The 20,697-nt window shown below is 42.5% G+C and overlaps 1 protein-coding gene across 9 annotated transcripts in view; it reads left to right on the forward strand.

The window, feature by feature from the left end:
• The window catches only part of TNIK (TRAF2 and NCK interacting kinase), a 302,646-nt gene extending 287,283 nt beyond the window's left edge, over positions 1-15,363 (forward strand). For 8 of the 9 annotated variants that reach the window (XM_075132115.1, XM_075132113.1, XM_075132114.1 and 5 more), the window contains 6 exons: positions 958-1,092; positions 2,439-2,539; positions 5,700-5,849; positions 7,943-8,102; positions 8,694-8,833; positions 12,052-15,363. In XM_075132115.1, the coding sequence (XP_074988216.1) occupies positions 958-1,092; positions 2,439-2,539; positions 5,700-5,849; positions 7,943-8,102; positions 8,694-8,833; positions 12,052-12,135 (770 nt within the window). In that variant the 3' untranslated portion in view covers positions 12,136-15,363. The remainder of the gene's footprint in view (positions 1-957; positions 1,093-2,438; positions 2,540-5,699; positions 5,850-7,942; positions 8,103-8,693; positions 8,834-12,051) is intronic. The other variant, XM_075132116.1, reaches the window with a different exon arrangement.
• The last annotated feature ends 5,334 nt before the right edge of the window (positions 15,364-20,697 follow it).

A 20,697-nucleotide genomic window follows, 5' to 3' on the forward strand; every position in this document is an offset into this window, starting at 1 on the left:
GTAGTTTTGTTTGCAATCCTGTCCCTTTCTCTCATTTATTTAATATTTTCTTCCTCCTGAGCCTACTAACCATTGAAGTGTAGACTTTTCTTCCTTTCACTGAAGATTTCTTTTAAAATGCTGCTTCCTGATTTACCTTCTTATATTGCTCCCATGTACTTTTGAAAAGAATATAAATGATAGGAATTGTAGTACCATAGGAAGAAAAAGGTGAAGGTAGAAATCCATTATGAGCATTTGTGGTGAGCTTAACAGACTTGCAAAGGTGATTGGAATATTGCGTATGTGTGATTTGGAATTCTCTGAGTTGGGATTAGCCAATTAACCTACTGGCTTAACTCCACTGACTTCAGTGGGAGCCATGTAATGCATCTGAACTGGGTCTTTATTAACACTTATTAGTGGTAACCCATGAAATATTCACATTTGAGTAACAGGATTAGGGTTTATATCCGGTTAGACTGCAGCCACTGGAGGGTGACATGATCACACTCCCCCAAATCTGACAATCTGTCCAGTAGAGTGCAGTGCCACACCACATAGCCAGACACAGAAACTTAGTGTGTGGTCAAATAATGGAACTTATCTCAAATAGCAGTAGCTGGTGAGCAAGATTAAAATTGCAGAGCTATTCAGAAGGGTTCATGGACCAGATGAAGTCAGAAGGTATTTAGATGTGGGAGAATGGTATGAGGAAAGCTCATGCAGTGAGGTTGGAATGTGTAGTGGATCAATGTCATGCAATGCGATGACCCTAAATGAGTTGTGAGATGCAGGGATTGAACCCAGGACCTCTGGATCTAAAAGCATGAGCCTTCACTGCCAAAACTAAGACACACTATTATTAGCCAAAACTCATAAACCTGTGTACTGGTGATTGGGACACATAGAGGGGGACAGTGATATATTGAGTGAGTGTGAGTTATAGTTGCATTATATTTTTTCATTTTTCACTAGGAAAGAAGAACAAGCTGCGAGTTTACTACCTTTCATGGTTAAGAAATAGAATTTTACACAATGACCCAGAAGTAGAAAAGAAGCAAGGCTGGATCACTGTTGGAGACTTGGAAGGCTGCATACATTACAAAGTTGGTAAGCGGAACAGGATGTATGTACTGTATCTGCTCACCTCATGAGGATTTCACTTGAAGGATGTTTTAAGAAATTCAGTGTGGCCATTAAAACCAAAAATTAAGCAATCATTACATTTGTTCTAGTACTAAAAGAGAAACTGTGAGGTACCAACAGTAGTGAACTTGAGGGACAACTCTGCTTGATGTTTACATGATCCTCAGGGCCAGATTCTCCCCTCGCTGTTGTAAATCAGAAGTAACGCCGCTAAAGTTTATGGAGTCACACCAATGTAAAATTGGTGTCACTGAGAGGAAAATCGGACTCTCAATCATTCATCTTCCCATTAATCATTGACCAGTTGGTTTTGAGAGGTCTTCACTCAGTTTTCCTTATTTCTGAACAATTCACGATTTTGAAGAGACTTTTCTTTTATCACAGTTTCACCCAGGCAGTAGCAATCAGGAAGAGACTATTTCTTTGGTTATATGCATTGAAGAAAACCACCAAACTGAATGACAAGCATTCATGTGGTACTGTTCAAATTATCACCTATCAGCCGTGATCGTATCCTTGCGCTCTTCCGATAGGAATATAGGATTTTCCACACCAGAACAAACTAATGGATCATCTAGTCTAGAATCCTTTCTTTGTCAGTGGCCAGTGCTAGGTGCTTCACAGGGTGATATAAAAGCCCACATAACTGTACAATATTTTCTACTGTGGACAAGAACATTTCTTCCCAAACTCAGTTAGCAAATCAGTTGGTGATCTGTTTATGCCATGAGGCATGAATATTGATGTCCCTGGAAATTTGATCCTAACTATAACTGCTGGGGGTAATTCATATAAATGGACTAATCATCTTTAAGTTGTGCTCTTTCTTTCACAGCTCATAGTCCACTGTGGAGGAAGATTTAGTCTGATGGAAGAGTTTTTGAAGGAAATGTCTTTAAAATTGGCTTATTAAATATTCCCCTTTATTAAATATTTTTAAATCACATGTAATAATAACTGCTGAAGAAAGATAATCAAACATCTTATTTTTTTCCTTTGATTCTGCAGTCTTAGATCTGATCTAATCAAAAAGGAAGAGGATTTCCCCCCTCTTGTTTCTAGGTGGTTTGGCCCAAAAAAATTCCATTGCAGTATTTTGTACTTTGATACTATTTTGAACAGAGGTACAGGAATGAGGCAACAAAAAAATCAGTATGCCACAATCCTAGTTAAGCTTTTAATCCATCGCTATGTAGTAGATAAAAACATTACCAATGGAAAGATAGTGAGAAGCTCTTCCTTGAGATAAATTGTGCAGTCTTGTTTGAGTAAAATGGATGTTTTAAAAATTGGTTTCATTTCAATTTTAGTGAAATATGAAAGAATCAAGTTCTTGGTGATTGCCTTAAAGAATGCTGTAGAGATATATGCTTGGGCTCCGAAACCATATCACAAGTTTATGGCATTTAAGGTATGTTTACGTTGTTACAAAAATACAATCCATCATCATAAGTACATGGGAATTTCTTTATTATACAGATTATGAAAGTGTATCATTTCCTTGGTTATCCTCCCCTTATCAGGCCAGACAAGGAATCAAACACAGGTCTCTTTTGTGATGCATAGAACTGACCTGGCAGAGTTACCGGGCAGACTTTACAATGGCATGTCTCTTTCATACTTCAGGCAGGCACACAGAAAGATTCTTCAAGAATCAAGAATTTATTGTACTTAATACTACCTTTGAGATTATTGGATGCAAGGTGCTATAATAGTGCTAGGTATTATTGATAATTATTTATTAGTATATTCTGGGTATATGTTCTTCTGCAATTGAAAGTTTTTGACCAGTGCTGTATTGTTATTTTTTTCATATCGACTAAATAAATTATTTTGTCTCAAACTAATTTACATTTTAATGACATTAAAAAGTTGCATTTTTAGAAGTGTGTTTTGCATCTTTTTTCCCCTCAATGTTAATTTTTTATCTTAAGGTAAATAAGATAATCTGAGGCCATTTTCTCTTTTTTTCCTTCCTATCTTCCCCCAGGATTTTTCACCAGCATTCTGCTTGTACATAAATTGTACCTAAACTAAGTGTGCTCTGTGTACTTTACACTCAGCACTTTATAGCACTTTCCATCCACAGATCTTTGCAGAGGGCTAACTGAAAGGGGCAGTGGATTCAGAGACTGTTTCATGCTGAGTAAACACTGCATCCCTCTAGCAAATATGGCTTTTTCAGGGAGGATGAGTGTGATCTGATGCTGAATAAAGTGAAGTGGACTTCATATGAGGAATTAAGCAGAGTTAAGGCAGTCTACACTAGAAGCGCTACATTGGCACAGGTGCGCCGTTGTAGCACGTCTGGTAAAGATGCTCTATGCTGATGGGAGAGAGAGCTTTCCTGTCAGCATAATATATCCACTTCCATGAGAAGTTCTCCCGCTGACATAGCGCTGTCCACACATAGGTCGGTGTAATTTACGTTGCTCAGGGGGGTGGCTTATTCACACAAAGTAAGTGGTAGAGTAGACCCGGCCTTAGAATGGGATGGGATCCACCTCCCCAAGCTGCGGGCAAGTTTTGAAGCTGTAGCTGAATTCTCCTGTGGCTGCTATTTGAATCTATGGACTAAATGGGCATCACTGCCTTTCCACACCTGTTCAGGGATTCACAGAGACTGGAATTATGCAAATACAGGGTGGCCCTTCCTTGCCCTGCCCCACCCCACCCCTAATAGTTCATTCCTGTTCAGAGTCCTCATGAAAACCACTCAGACAGGATACAAATGGTCTCCCACCCTTGGTTGCTTTGCCCACACACCAACACAGACCTTACACGGCACAGAGCACCTGCTGTGGGTTGGAAGGGGGAATTCCTCCTTATGTGTTAGCTGAAACACTCTCTCAAATGAAAATGAGTACTCCTCCATGATCCTGTTTAAAGGCCCAAATTTTGGGGCTGCACAGAGGCACCTGCGAAAAAAGAACAGTGCTCACAAGGGGGAGCCTAGGGGACGGGGGGGGGGGTAATTTGTCCAACCCACAGAAGATACCATGCAGGGGAGGAGCTTGTGAGTCACATTTTTTTTAATGCATACACCATCTGACCCTGCAGTAGCCCTGCACACACCACCTCTCTGCAAATTATTTGTGCATGCAGCAGAGGAATGTGTACTGGCTACTTCAAAGCCTATCAACGCTGGCAGAGATTCGTGTGTTGTTCGCAGCGGTGAGGGTGTTTGCAGGTTATGACCCTAAACTTCGAGTATCTCTGTGAGGAAAAGACAGAGGGAATTTAAGTGATTATTCTGAAGGGGGGATGGTGGAGCTTGATGTGGAGAGAGCAGCAAAATAAGGACAGACGCGTGAATGGAATTAAGCAGCAGGGTGCAACTTTCATTAAACTCTAACACAGCGGGAGGGGCATTACCCACCCATCACCCATACTCTCCTATACCCGGTATTTACTTGATTCCAGTGCATGGGGTTATAGGGCTCCTTATCATATAACCCATAACGTGGGGTAGGTTCTCCTCAGCCTATTCCCCCAGGACTCAGCTCTCTGAGTCCTAGCACCCTCGCCCTCGCAAGGGGGACAGAGGGTGCAGCAGGGTGGGGACCACAGCCAATGAGGGCCACAAGGTCTGACCTCCTCATGCAAAGGCCACAGAGTCTCACCCTATCACATGAGCCCAAGACCCAACACCAAAATCCCAGGTCTTTTATCTCTGGGAACTGTTCATTTTAGTTTCTTAACCGCACTGGAAACTGGCCACAAGTCACAATGAGTAAACAACTCCACCCAGTACCTCAGTTATGTACCAAGCACATTCCTACTCAACCCACTGTGGCTTCAAGGTGCTGTGAGGAAGGCAAAAGCTCCCTGGTAGTTTGCCAATTGGCCTAGGGGAGAAAAAATTCCTTCCTGACCCACCTAAACAGTAACCCACAGCATCTGTCAAACTGCGTTCCTGTTCTTAATTTGGATGGGTAGGGTGAGCTGCAGGAACAGAGGTGAATGAGATTCCACATGACCCACACTCGGAGCTAAATCCTGGGAGCTGGGGAATGCTGGCCAGTCAGCACCCCACTCCCCCAGCTGGCCAATGCATGCCAAAGACTCCCAAACAGAGGAGCTACCTATTGTCCTTTGGCAAGTATCTCCCTCCCTTGCTATTGGAACTGTCTCCCTTTCACGGCTGGCCCCATCAAGTTCCCCCACCCATTGGTGTGGATGGGTGGCATATGCCAGTATCTTTACAGGCTGTCTTTTGAGCTTTCATTCCAGCTGTTGGATCCATATTTTCCAGTGACTGCTATCCCTGCATGGTGAAATGCAGCATGTATGTAACATGTCAGACAACCTGATGGTTATAACAGGAAAGACAAACATTACAGCAGCACTTTGAAACTTCTTGTAAGATATAGCAATACAAAAAGAGCCAGACTAGCAAATGAACGTGGACAGACAGAGTGACCAAGTAATACCCTATGGGGCATCTGAGATGCAATAGGAATATCAATGACACATTTAATAAGAGACAAACGTGGTTTCATAATTGTAATGTGCTGCCAATAGTGGGCTTTGTTTGTACCTCAGGAAACTGACTGAAGGGATTTTAAAAGTCTTTTGCAGATCTCCAGCACAAACCGTTGCTTGTGGACCTCACGGTAGAAGAGGGTCAAAGATTGAAGGTTATCTTTGGATCACACACTGGATTCCATGTGATTGATGTAGATTCAGGGAACTCTTATGATATCTATATACCATCTCACGTGAGTACACGGAGGAGCTGTGTTACTGTATGACTAACATGATGAATAAAGTACGTCCCAAACAAGATTTGGAAGAGGGTTCGGCTGTTGGAAATCATGGCTAATTACATGGCATCTTGCTGTGAGTACTAAAATCACTGGTAATGGCCTCTCTGACAAGCGAATGAGAGAGGGTGAGAGGTACCATACACCTAGTTAATAAAGATAAAGGATCTGATTCGACAGTCTTTACTTACTTGGGGGCAAATTCAGCCCCATGCCAAGCCTCCATAGTCAGGCATGGAAAGAGGAATCCTCTCACATACACCACGGACCAATCGTGGTGCCATTCCATAGCTTCTGTTTCCGTGCTGGGGGGATGGTTAATAGGAAACCAGGTTCTGCCCCAACAAACAAAATGGGCATCCCAAGGAACTGGGCCTCTTAGTGCAGATCTCTTGTAGGGAGTTCCAAATCCTGCCCTTCACCCCATTCCCTTGTGAAGTAGTTTTTCTGAGTAAGGGCTGCAGGACTGGGCTGCAGGATCTTTACGGAATAAGCTGTGTTCCGAACTCTGTGTATGGTTAACAGACAAAAATGGACAGTTAAGTGAGACAAGACAATATGAAGTAAATGTAGCCTTTTCTGGAAGCCGATTTTGCTGAACTCTGGTAAGAATCTCTCATCACATGGTTTCAACTAAATTGGTTTAAGCGCATTTTGTGAATAAGGCCAAAGCAGGACTGAACTGAGGTTACAAAACATACTGGGGTTTAGGTTTAACTTGGTATGCCCACTTTAACTATTTATGGTATGTCCACACCTTGAATACTGCGTGAGGTTCTGGTTGCCCCGTCTTATAAAAGATATACTGTATTAGAATTGGCAAACGTACAGAGAAGGGCAACAAAAATGCTTTGGGGTATAGAACAGTTTTCATATGGGGAGAGATCAGAAAGACTGGGACTGTTCAGATCAGAAAAGGGATGACTAAGGGGGGATATGATAGAAATCTATAAAATCATGACTGGTGTGGAGACAGTGAATAGGGAAGTGTTATTTACTCCTTTACATGACACAAAAACCAGGGGTCATCCTATAAAATTAATAGACAGCAGGTTTAAAACAAACATAAGGAAGTACTTCTTCACACAACACACAGTCAACCTGTGGTCCTCACTGCCAGGGGATGCTGTGAAGGCCAAAAATATAAGTGGGTTCAAAAAAGAATTGGATAGGTTCATGGAGGATACGTCCATCAGTGGCTATTAACTGAGATGGTCAGGGATGCAGCCCCATGCTGTGAGTGTCCCTAAACCTCTGACTGCCAGAAGCTGAGGTTGGTCGACAAGGGATGGATCACTCAATAATTGCCCTGTTCTATTCATTCCTTCTGAAGCATCTGGCACTGGCCACTGTCGGCTGACAGGACACTGGGCTAGATGGACCATCGGTCTGACCTAGTATGGCCGTTCTTATGTTTTTATGTTCTTATATATAGCGTTTGAGCAAACCATTGGAGAAAACGGGGCAGCTGGAACTGTGTTTTAAATCAACATAGGAATTCCCTATCTGATCAGACGAGTGGCTCATCTAGGACAGTATCCATTGCCTGATAGTGCTGTCAGTGCCTGATAACTGACAGGAAGGTGGAGGAAATGCCACCAAGGTAGCATGTTGCCTTAGCGACTGAAGATCAGAAATGTAAGCAAAGTAGCTGCATCCTAGTTTCTATCCTTCCTCCAAACACTGATTATTCAAGAAAGGAGAAGATTTCCTCCTCCCCAGTTCTGTACCCAGTATTCTTAATTTCTGTTTCGCTATCATTTGAACACAAGATGTATTTAGTGGTCAATAGCAGTTGATATATGGTACTGTCAAATGTCAGGCGCCGTTTTCTGGGGGTGTAAATGTTGCAATCTCCTTATAATGGCTGAGGCTGTTTATCTTTGACACTTCAGACAGTTTGATGGTGGGGTAAACGTGACAAATTACTCTCTTTCGAGCCGATCCTTTAAATGCCCAGGCATAGCTGTTTAACAGGGTGGGATTTTCTTAGACTTTTTTCCCCTCTTTGATTTAATTCTGATTTGGGGGGGTTATTTTAATCACAGATTCAGGGCAATATCACTCCTCACGCCATTGTCATCCTGCCAAAAACGGATGGGATGGAGATGCTCGTATGCTATGAGGATGAAGGGGTATATGTGAACACCTATGGACGGATAACTAAAGACGTGGTGCTGCAGTGGGGAGAAATGCCTACTTCTGTGGGTAGGTGAACCCTTCCTCTTCTCCGTTGTCATTTACAAATGTAAAATAAGATGAGAAATAAAGGAAACTAAGATGGGGTCATTTGGGAACTTGCCAATCAAAGCAGACCGCTCTCACTCAGATGATGGACCTAGTTGCTGTCCATTCATAGATTGGGCCTTGAGGACTCCCTACTTAAAGTCACTAGACCGGGGAGACAATGTGCTCCAGTGAAGAGGGCACTGGTTGGGGAGTCAGGAGAACCTGAATTCTAAACTCCTGGCTCTACCATTGGCCTGCTGTGTGACTTTGCTTCTCCTCTCAGTTCCTCTGTTTCCCGCATCTGTAAAATGGGGATAAGGATGCTTTATTCTTGTTAAAGCACTTCGAGATCTATGGAGGAAAAAGCACTATATAAGAACCATTATTATTATCTATTATTTGAGTGCTTTCTCTTGATGTGGCTGGCTTCTGCTACTTCTGGCAAATGGAGAGCTACTTGATTCCTCTAGACAGTCTTTGAATACTGATTGTTGAGAGCGGCTTTGCCCATTTTGTTATTAATAGCCTGCCAAATGTTTTTAATGCTCTTTTGGAAATTCCTTTTGACAGCCTACATTCATTCCAATCAAATAATGGGCTGGGGAGAAAAAGCTATTGAGATCCGTTCAGTGGAGACAGGACATTTGGATGGAGTATTTATGCACAAGCGAGCTCAAAGGTTAAAATTTCTATGTGAAAGAAATGATAAGGTAAGTCTGCCTCAGAGTGTGCATCAGTGCTTTACATCTTTAAGATACAACCAGCTACCTTGAGGTTTCAGATCTAGTTTGTCTTGAGGTTAATAAGTAATCAATGTGATGATCTGCTTAATGCACACAACACACAAGCAAACCACTCCAAGTAATTCTCTTAAGTAGAGACAATCAGTAATGGAGAGAAGCCCTATGTTGACTCAGCTTGAATTTCTCCTAAGTGGTGATGACAAAGCTACTTGAGGAGTCTGCTCAAAACCTAATGGGCCCATTTGCCTATCTTTGATCAGCTGGAGTGGATCAGTTGTGTTTCCATTTACAGATTCTATTATAATGATTTTCTGCATAACCATTCCCCCATCCAGCAGAAATGGATGCTGAAATATATACTCCAGTTCAAGCTGCCTCACCTAAACAATAGCCTGTACTCTAAAATATTGCATGGCCACAAATCAGTTCCATGAAATAAATCCATTTAGAATCTTGGCAGGTCAGTTACAGTTACACACACACATTACATTAAAAGAACATTATTAATGTTGCAAAGTCAAGTACTTAGAAGTTAAGAAATGCCAGAATGAAGGTTGCCTCTGCAACCTTAATTTGATCCCCTTGTGCGTACGCATTGTGATACAATCTTAATAATGTTCTTTGAATGTAGATTTTTGTGTGTAGATTCCTAGGTTTTTCAAAAAGCAAATTGATAAAGCAGAAATTCCATCATGTGACATCATATTGATACCCACTCATCAGCAGAGTTGGACTGTTTAGATCCACTGCACAGATCTCTGCCTCTTGGGCTAACGGAATAACTGGTAGCAGTAATAGGATGTCATCCTCTGTGTGGATCAGCACAAGGGAGGGATGAGAGACCATATTTGCCAAAGGGTTTCACAGACGTATGCTAACAGCAGAGGAATGGTGAGACTCAGGAATTGGGAGTTACATTCCAGGCTTTGGAGGAGAGTGCTCTCTAGTGGACACAGACTCTTCTACACATTTTCCCCAGACTTGATGACTTCTGCCCCATCCTCTCCAACATGGCCCTGTTCCATCCTGTCTGCTCATCCCTGGCTACTTTTCCTAAGCCCAGGCTCTTTGCCCAGCCAGTTACTCTCTTTCTTCCCCCTACCCCTTCAGTTCCAATCTCACCAGACTCCTTGTCCCATTCTGCTCCTTTTCTTCCCCACTGCCCTAGCTTTTGTCTTCCAATGCATTCCCCTTCCACATTACCTGGGTGTGAAAAGTGGGGTCACGGAGAGTACAGGAGAGAGAGAGGCTCCCTGTTCTCAGGTCCAGTGCCTAGCCCCATTCCAGCCCTGAGCCCCATTCCAGCTGGAAGCAGCCATTACAGAGAACAGCCAGCTTTTGCTTCTGCAGTCCTGGACTGGAGGGAGCATGCTGAGCTGCTTTGTGGGGATGACACATACATAATCCACTCGCACGTAGGAGCTGCGAGCAGATGGTGGATGCACAGTCTGGTTACACATGGGAGCTGTGAGGGGATGGGGCATGCTCAATGAAGACAGAATTTTTAGAGATTTTTAGCTGCTAAAAATCAAAAGTCTCTGCTGAGCATGTGCAAGCTGCGATTTTTCAAAGGCTTATAACTTGGTGGAATTCTACAAGGATGGCAACAGGCACATCCCTATCGTAAAGGCCACCCCACTGCCAAATTTCAAATCCCGGATACGAAGTATGGGGGTGCTAGAGTTGTTCAAAGAAAAGGTCACCAGCTTTTTTTAACATAGCAAAAGAACAGAATTTTCCCTAATTTCATTCTCAGAAATGGCTGAACAATTTGGCTGAATTTTTCCAAAAGGTTGGCCTGAGGCAGACAACCAGCATGAAAAATTTCAGGTCAAACAGCCTGGCAAAGTGATAAACAATTGAAAACAAGGTCTTAAAATGGGAAGTCCTGCCTATAATAAACATGGCACTATGGAGCAACCCCAAGCTGAGCTCTCCTCTCTGGTACTGACAGCAAGTCAGGAAAGCCCCATAATTTTATTGACACCTACGTTAATGATGATCTGGCTCGGTGGGTCATTCTTCAGTGGTTCTAATTTGCTCAGAATACAGCCAATACAGAGACAACCAACTTGCTGAACTTCCCTTAGATGATAGCACCAGTTCTCTCAGTTGACGTCTTAAGTGTTAGATTTCAGTTTCCTTGTACTAGTCTTGGAGAGTGTCCCTTTGCATATAGAAAATGTGGGAATGAAGAATGTTGTCATCTGCAGTGACTGAGAGGTTGTGTTACATGATGGACTGAGACCCCCCTAGAAGAAAATTCTGCCAGGTTGTTGTTCATAAACTCTTATGTCGTCTTGAGATACTAGCAAGGTATAAGGTTCAAACTTAGTACTGTTTGTGGCATCCGTCAACACTTTTGCCCTCTGTAATGGCTTGCCTGGAGCAGTGTCCACTTGTGGACCTTTCCGGCACCCTCCCACAGCTGCAGGTCTCTGTGTACATTGTGGAGGAAAGTCTCTATCCCCCTGTGTTTGCTGGATGCTTCTATAACCTTCACCCCTTGGATTGGGATTGGAAGACTGGAGGGGCTTGGACCCATAATTTCCTTCAAGTAAACCGTAGAGTCCACTCATTACTGGGTGTTCCCCAGTCTCCTCAAGAGTCTTTTCTGGTCAGGGACACATTGTTTCTGCCTCAGTGGCTGTCCCAGCTGTCAGGCTTGTAGTGAAGCTACCCTTATGCAGAGAGGCAGAGCTGCATCCTGCTCCTTCACCAGACATTCCTGAACTGAGCCAGGTCCTCTCCTTTTCTTCTCCCTCCAGGCCTGGTGTTAGCTGCATGTATTGTAGGGTGGGGCTAACTGGGTTCTCTTTCATCCCTTCTCTGCTGGTATGGTGTTTCTCTGCTCCATCACAGCCTCCTTGTACTGCAGTCACACTACCTGAGAAACAGGATTAAAGTAGAATTTCACTGGAAACCAGGTGCCCTGTCTCCATTCAGCTCTCCTGAGAAAATTTTAAAAAAAAATGAAGAGGGGAAACTGGTTGGCTCAAGGTATTGGTAATGGGATAAGGAACCTTCCATCTCTAGGTTGCTTGTTTGACTCTAGCTTGGGTCATTAATGACTAAAAGACATTTGGTGGCTGTTAAATCTAAAAAGCTGAAAAAACATGCAATTAACTACTTGTTGCGGTTGTTTTTTTGTTTCACTCCCCCCCCCCCCCTTTCTTCCCATACAGGTATTTTTTGCATCAGTGAGATCTGGAGGAAGTAGCCAAGTTTTTTTCATGACCCTCAACAGAAATTCCATGATGAACTGGTAATAGAAGAACGCTTGACACTTACCTTCATGGCATTATTTCTAATTTAAAGGACATTAAACATGTGGACTAACACTCTCGAGGCAGATACGGAAAGCCTTGTGGAATACACCACTCCCTACACACACTCTCACAATACAGTACACCCTTCATTGTTGCAGTCTGGTAATGGAGAGAGAGGATTCACTGGAGATCCCTAAGAATGCAACACTATGTTTGGGGCAGAAAGAGACATATGCACTTCAAAAGTAGAGAAAGAAACCTCTGATGGTCTCCTGATTAAGCTGTGTTATAGTGGGTTATGAATTTTTTTATTTTACTTTTTCTTTGTCCCCTACTTTGTAAGAATGGGGAAGAAAATAGTGTCAAAAAGTATGTTTTTAATTCTGTCTGCCTGCTAGCATCAAATATATAGTTTGCTGTAAAGTTATTAATTAAAACTGGTGAAAGACAGCACAATAAATGTACCTTTTATCTTTGCGATGAAGGCCATAACCATATAGCTAAGTAATTTTGGGAAATCTTTTGCCTTCACCAACATTTACATGTTGCTTTTGGCAGCAACAGCTTAATGGATTTTTAAAGAAAAGAAAAATAATAGTTTTTCCCCTCTTTTGGGAAATGGATTTTAAATGGCTAAACTACTAGCCTTAGACTAATAAAATCAACAACATTTTTGTCAGTCTGTCAGTCCATATTTCTATCTGGATCTTCACATAATAGTGTGTGTTGATAGAGAAAGTAGTGTCGTTTGTTGTTACTCCTGAAAACAGTGGGAGGGTGTATTAGCATTTTTTCCCCCATGCTACTTTATGCAAGAGGTCAAGGCAAAAGAAGGGGATGGAACAAAGGCTGAGAGAAACACAAGATCATTCAGGTGACAGATGTATTTGGAGGGATGCATGGAGCCACTTGGATGACAGGGTTTTTAATTTAGGATCCAGTCATACTGAGAACTAATTGGGTGTGCACAGCTGAATGGTTGGGCCCCACTTAAGAGTGATGCTGTGCATTCAGAACTGCCCTGGAAGTCAGTGATAGCTAAGTGTGCCTAGCACCGATAAGGATTGTGGCCCCAGTGATAACGTGGCTTCTGTTGACTTTGTCTCGTCTCCAGATATGAAGACTGGGACGGGCAAGTTAGAAGGTTCTGAGAGGCCCAGTGTCTGCTCAGTGTAGGGGAGAGAGGGGATTAGCTACTAAACCAAGCCAAAAGGAGATTGCACAGCCGAATTGTAAAGAATTTTTAAAAATAGGGTTTCTTGAGTGACGATTCTGAAACTATAATCACTTTCTGCCCCTCCTCCACTCCCCCCGAATTACCCAACATACAGTGAACGACAACATCTGTGCAGAAATATGTATGTATTTAGTTCAGGTTGAATTGTGTCCTTAAAACTCTGCTCAACTGATTTAAATTTTAAGTGAGTATCTGGGATTTTTTTTTTCTCAATAGCTACAAGCATGGCTGCCCGTGGTATTAGGGTGTTGCATAACGAGATCTGTGTTGCTGTTTTTAACCTACCTCGTTTTGTTCGTTTTTGTTTTGTTTTTCATTTCGCTGTTTATTGCAGCACTGTTAGCTCCAGGAAGATGTAGAGAGCTTAACTGGCAATCTCTGATATTATATGTAGTAATAATGATGCTATTAAAAAAACAAATCAACTGTCGTTGGTCAAATCTGAATCCTTCACTGATTAAAAAAGAATCTCACACTGTCAGTCCCCCGGCCCTGTAATGGACTGCACCATCCATTATTGTGCCGGTAGGCATTAGTTTTGTTCATAGTCATTTAAAATTGGTTGCTGGCCATACCATCAGTGAGAGCACAATAAAAATCAGAAATCCGGGGCAAATGTATAGCAAGTTGGTGAAAATATGCTACTTCTGGCCTGTGGTTCTTAAAGTTTCAACATGGCAGCTTCGTAGGTTAGAGGCAGTTAAGGGAATCCAGGCAGCTTTACAGCTCCATTTCTGAGCCTCTGCCATTAAGTCACCAGGGTGCTAGTCTCAGTCAGAAAATAAAACCCTAGTAAGATAACTTGATCTTTAGCTCTGTTCAAAGCACTATTCATGGCTGTTGGTTTGATGGACAGGATCTGTGCAGGGGCAGTTGCTTCGGTGGCTCAGACTGTCTGGCTGTGTATACACGAGCCTATCTATCTGAAATTTCCCACTGTTGCTAGGATCATTGGCACTCCACCTATGGCAGGGATGGCGAGAGCCCTAATGCAGACAAGCCTCCAGGCAGCCAATGGCACGTTAGCCACGGCATTGTCGTTTAAGCATGCTCAGAGCACGTCTACACAACCTTGTGGGCGTGATGCCAGTGGCCGCCAGCATTTTGTCTGAATTAGCACTAACATTGTTGAAGCTGCAAGTGGTGGGAAATTCTGAAAATGGTAAATGCCAGCAAAGCTTGTAGTGCATGTTCCAGCAGGGACCTTGAAATCAGCGCAGTACTTCACTGAGCACCATGGAAACCACAGTAAAGCACTTACCAGCTCTCCTCAGTAACAAGCCTAGGCTTGCACATTCCTGTAGGGGTCTCCAAATCAACAGTAGGGAGACTTCAGGCTGTCAGCCACAGCAAAGCACTGTGGGTACTTTGAAAAGTGTCCTTAATTAAAGAGCAAATATATAATTTGGGCTAGCTATAATTTCAACCTAGAGCTGCCACTGAGTGATCAGAAAAGGACCTCCATTTTCAGCCCACATCTCCCACTACCACACATGTACACACCCTTGTGTTTTTTATTGCAATGGTGGTTTTATTTAGCAATAACTTTTCTGATTAAATTTAGCAACTGCTGTAGTTGTTGGATACTGGAATTAAAATGGAATCAGAGTAAATCTCTTCACTGACAGTGATTGCCACCAGCTCTTTATATTTTCACTGTGGCTACCTTAAACCAGAAGCTTCTCATTAATTTATGTTGCAAACTGATGACTTTTTTTTCCCCTAAAGTGTCATGTTCAGAATACACAGCTTTAAATGATTTTTTTTATTGTGGGTTTTTTGGGAACAGTTATGAAATAAAAGGGAATCATTGTGTTTAAACATAAGGTGGTTTGTGAATGTATTTTTTAAAAACCATACAGTCATTGAAACAAAATCATAAGAAACCAATATTGATGCATTCTTGTTTACAGAGGATGTATGTGAACATAACATAGATCAAAAACATTTCTGGTGCCAACTACAATAAAACACAAAACTTCAAACATCAAGCCATGCCTTTTATATTTTTGTACAAACCCTCTCCCCTGGGGTAATAACCATTAGCAAGTCACAGAGGCAAAATAAACCGCACTCCTTCAAAGGCAGTTAGAGGCTCAATATTCTGCAACAAAACAGACGTTCTTAGAAAAATAAGATTCACCATAAAAGATCAGATCATTGACCCATCACGTCTGGTACCCTGCCTGAGAAAAGTGTGGAAATATCTCCCTGGTGCTTGCAGCTCTCATTTATGCCCTGAACCAAGAGATTTTATTGTCCCTCCATAGCATCCTAGGTGAAACCGACAAAAATGTGACCAACATGTCCGTCAGTGTTCAACAGACCTCTAATTTCAAACACTCAACTGTTTTTAAAAGAGGTCATTTGTCCTTTTTGCATAGCATCTATTCAATGAACACCCCCGGATTCCACATCTTTTATATCATTTGTAGATCCAGATAGTCTCCTGTATAGAAAATAAAGTAAGATAAGCAGACCAGAACATAATGTACCCTTGTGATAAAGCCTTGTATTATATTGGCATGCCAGATGCAAGGCTGTTCTTGCATTCAAACTCTCAGTTGCATTCCAGTCCATTATATTTGGCTCCTATACAACCATGAGCTTGATTCAGCCTGTGAAGACACTGGCTTCTCACGAGACCCAGAAGGGGGTTGTGACAGTGCAAAGCAGCTGCAGCAGTACTCTCCACCACTTCTGCCAGTGCAGCCCCCAAAGTATACATCGCTAGCGAGAGTCGCTGGAGGTAGAGCTATATGAATAGCTGATATCTTGGTTCACTGGCTGATCCAGAAAATTCAGGGGGGGGCATTCATTTTGGGTTGACTAAAAAAGAAAAACTTTGAATTTTTCAGCAAACCAAAAAAAAAAATGAAGAACAATTGTTTTGGATTGAATACAATATTTGTTCAACTCAGAACAAAACATTTCATTGCCAAGTTTTAACCTTTTTAATAACATTGTAGTAAAATTCAAAACTAACAGAAAAAGTCAAAACAAAATATGATTTTCTTCAGATTTGTTGGGGTTTGGGGGGCTGGGGGCGGTAACTGAAACAACTAGTGAATTCAACACAAATTTACAAAATGTTTCAGTGGACCCAAATCTGCCATTTTCGGGGTGTGTGGGGGGTGGGACTTTAGTCTGAAAAACTTCTTCCAGCTATGTCTGGGAGATGCCCTGATTTGGCATATCTCTGCACAAGCAATCTCCATCAGCAGGGCTCTCAAAGGAGTCCTGACTCCCATTAAATATGCTATCCTCTGGCAGGAACACAAGAGGTACAGTTAGTGTTAGGGTAACACAAACACCCTTTGCCTACCCTAGGGTGCTGGCACAGAGGTGAATCAAGTCCTATACCTGTAAAACATAATCTTCCTGATCCAGTCTTATTGACAGTACGCAGTACTGCACTCACTAGGTCAGGAAAGCACTAGCAACATTTTATATAAACATCTCTACCTTTTTGTATTAAAATTATTTTTTTTCCCACCCTCTCAGAAATTGATTGAAGGTCACTGGAAAAATGACCATTCATTACAGTCCTTTGAACAGCGTCGTGTTGGCATTATGGGTTGCATATTTTATAGGGCTGTGTTCTGGTGTGTCCGGAAAGCCACATGGGCAAATCTAGTAAAAGGCAGATTAGCTAGTACTTGGGTAACAATTAAAACCATGCTATAGGGAGTCAGGACTTTCCAAGGCTGGTCCCTAATGTACTTTGCATTAACAGTTTATGTTGGAAAATCCTATTTCCTGATAGTAAAGGCCATTCATTGTTCTCTAAAGGTATAATACGTGTGACAGGGTCAGGCCAGATGGGTACAGGAGAGTAATAGAAGGCAGATATATTAGCCCCAGGTTAAGTAGGTCCCTTTTCCCTGGGTAAGGTAACAGGGAAGGTTCCAAAACAACCAGGAACCTTCTGGAGACAATTAAGACAGGCAGGCTGATTAGAATACCAGCAGCCAATCAAGAAGCTGCTAGAATCAATTAAGGCAGGCTAATCAGGGCATCTGAGTTTAAAAAGGAGCTCACTTCAGTTTGTGGTGTGTGTGTGAGGAGCTGGGAGCAAGAGGCACTAGGAGCTGAGAGTGAGAACGCATACTGTTGGAGGACTGAGGTGTACAAGCATTATCAGACACCAGGAGGAAGGTCCTATGGTGAGAATAAAGAAGGTGTTGGGAGGAGGCCATGGGGAAGTAGCCCAGGGAGTTGTAGCTGTCACGCAGCTGTTCCAGGAGGCACTCTAGACAGCTGCATTCCACAGGGCCCTGAGCTGGAATCCAGAGTAGAGGGGGGGCCTGGGTTCCCCCCAAACCTCCCAACTCCTGGTCAGACACAGGAGGAGTTGACCTGGACTGTGGGTTCACGAAAACGGCCAAACTAAGGGCTGCCGTGAAGCTCCAAGGCGAGCAAATCCGCCAATAAGCGCAAGACCCACCAAGGTAGAGGAGGAACTTTGTCACATTCGTAACACTTCTATGGCACTCTGCATCATTGCTGATGGTGTAATCTTGATTATCACAACACTGCTGCACAGCAGGTGTTATCACCATGTTTAATTTACACAAGGGGATAATGAGACAGAGAGGTCAAGACATGCCCAGTTCCACACAGCAATTCAGTGCCAGAGCCACCTTAAAACTCAGAAGCTTCTGGGGCTCCCAATCACATGTTCACTCCATGAGACCCTCAAATCAGGTCCATTAAGCACATGTACTGATCACTTCCTCCTCAATCATCATTTCAGTTAGGGAGTGGGAGGCGAATATTAGGCTGCTATCTTTTTTATTAAAAATACTCTAATTTGCTAACCAAATTGATGTGTATGCAGCATGTTTTCATGTTTGATTAGGAATGCAATTAGTGAAGATTAAGCAACTTTGTGCCCTCCAGTGTGACAGGTAGTTAGATGAAATTTCCAGAGTGTTAAGTTGCTTTTAATGTTTACAGTAGCAACCGGCCTAATCAGCAAAGGCCGGATCCTGATCCAAAGGTTTCCTCTGTTCAAAGTGCATTTGGATTTTTGCTCATATTTACAATTTGTTATGCTTGAAAATCCATTTATAAAACCACCAGCCAGGAATCTGTTCTCATTGATGCTGGTGTAAATGAGGAGTTAACTCCATTGAAGTTATTGGAGTTACACCACTGTAGAATCAGTGTAAATTAGATCAGAATCATGTTTTTAGACACATGTATGCAACTGCCAGAGCAAAGATCCTCTTAAGATGGAGACACTAATGTTTCTGCAAGAGCCCAAGACACCCGCCAAAGCAACGCAAGTTACAGTGACCTAAGCACTGTCCTCGCCGGCGCTATGTCAGTGCTTCTAGTGTAGATCTGCCCTCAATTTCGTACGACGGGGGAGACATGAGTATCGCCATTTGTATGTGCTGAGAAGTGAATGCTTTGGTCTATTTCCTGGTTCTGCACCATTTATATATCCCATAGGCTGAGAAGTCCCTTCCACTGATAAAACTCGATTGTGCTGGCTTCTGTCTTGCCCGTGAAGTTTCTTGAAATGTTTTCTGATTGCACTTTGTGGTGAAAGAATAAACAAAATGCTATTTCTACTGCAGCTGGAAGTAAAACTGGACAGACGCAGCAGCTAACTGGCTTGTAAAATGGGATGTATTGTACAAATCTCTCTCTATTGCTGATTTAAGTCTTCTGTTTATAGTGTTAATAGATATGTACAATTGCAAGGCTTATAATATTAACAAAAGGTGTTTCTTTTTCTGCAGTGATAAACATCACCTGGGTTATTTTTCTGTCTCAAACTCCCTAGTAAATTCAAAACTGCTGTCAGTAGTTGCTCAAAGTGAAAACTCCATCCGTTGCAGATGGGCATGATGCCGAGTCGCTGAACATTCTGATTCTTTTTCGTTTAACTCATCATAGTAAAGATCTGATTGAGTGAATGTCGGTGCTGAGAAACTCACAGCTCTCTCAGGGTTGATCAAGAGGGGCAACATATGCAGGGAGCCAGCGCATGCTGCATTAATGAGCTATGCATGCATGGTTTTGTGCCGCACTCTAAGACATGCAGCTTCTGCAAAATGTATCTGTTTTATCGTACCCAGGTGTGCATTGGAACTGTTATAAAATTCTCTTTTCAAGTACAAGTAGATGAAATGAAACACTGATTTAAGGGCACAAAGCTCCTCTCATTTAAATTGATGGCAAAACTCATATTGACTTCAATAGGAAGAGGAGTGAGCCTGTATTAAGCATCCAATCATGATAAAGGAGAGTCCTTTTAGTTTAACTTGAAAGGTCTTTTCCCTGTATATCTGGTTTGTAATTGGTTGATTTTCATTGAATGTGAGCGTGCGGCAGCACTTAAGATTAGGTAGCAGCCTACAACCAGTGATGATTTTGGAGAAGCTCTCCACCTCCGAGCTGTGCTGAGTCAACAGGACAGATCATTATCGGGGCAGACATCTCACTATTTATCCTGCAGTAGTGTCAAAAGGCTCTAATCAGGATTGGGGCCCTATTGTGCTGGGCACTGTGCAACCGTAGAAAAGAGACTATGTCAGCCCCGAAGGCCATCTTGAAGGCTCTGGTTCTGGATAGAAACGGGTCTCCCCTGAATCTCTGGCATCTCAGGAAATGCTGTAGGATCCCTAGTCATTGACCAGTACCCCATTGTCCTAGGTGCTGTACTTTATTATTATTAATATGAGTCAGATTTAAAGTTTTCATTGGTGTTGTTCATTTTCTTTAGTACCAACATCTGATTTTCACCAAGTGGCTTCAGCTGCCTGCTGGGCTGAAGACCCTTGAATTCAATTCATTCCTAAAAAGCTGCTATAGATTTTAGGTTCCTAATGAAGGGCCAGTCCTGCATTCATAGATGGAACCACTAGGGGAAACCAGGTCCTCCCTTCCCCACATTGTTGATGCCCCCCTCAGAATGGCTTCAGGACTCTCACATTCTCACTCAACTTCCTTTTATGTGTGTTAAGGAAAAGTTAGCACATGTGACTCCATTTTGGTTTGGGGCTCACCATTGTCTAAAAGCAAGCATATCATGCACCAGGAGAAGTGTTCCTTAGATACTGCATTCCTGTGAAAATCCTCCTCCTTGTCTCCAGCCTGCCTTGACTCCCGGTATCTGTTCTTTGTCTGTCCCTAACTCCCTATCTCCTAGCCTTTGATGTGAGGCCTCCCATCCTGATAATAAAAGTTACTGATTCACTGCTTTAGGACCATGCTGTGTAATTAACATACTAGTTTAGCACAAGGAATGCATCAAGCAGAGAGAGGTGGTAGATAAGAAAAGGGTTTGTTTATTGGCTAAGGTTTCCGAT

Source organism: Caretta caretta, chromosome 9, assembly GCF_965140235.1.
Source record: "Caretta caretta isolate rCarCar2 chromosome 9, rCarCar1.hap1, whole genome shotgun sequence".
Taxonomy (NCBI): domain Eukaryota; kingdom Metazoa; phylum Chordata; order Testudines; family Cheloniidae; genus Caretta; species Caretta caretta.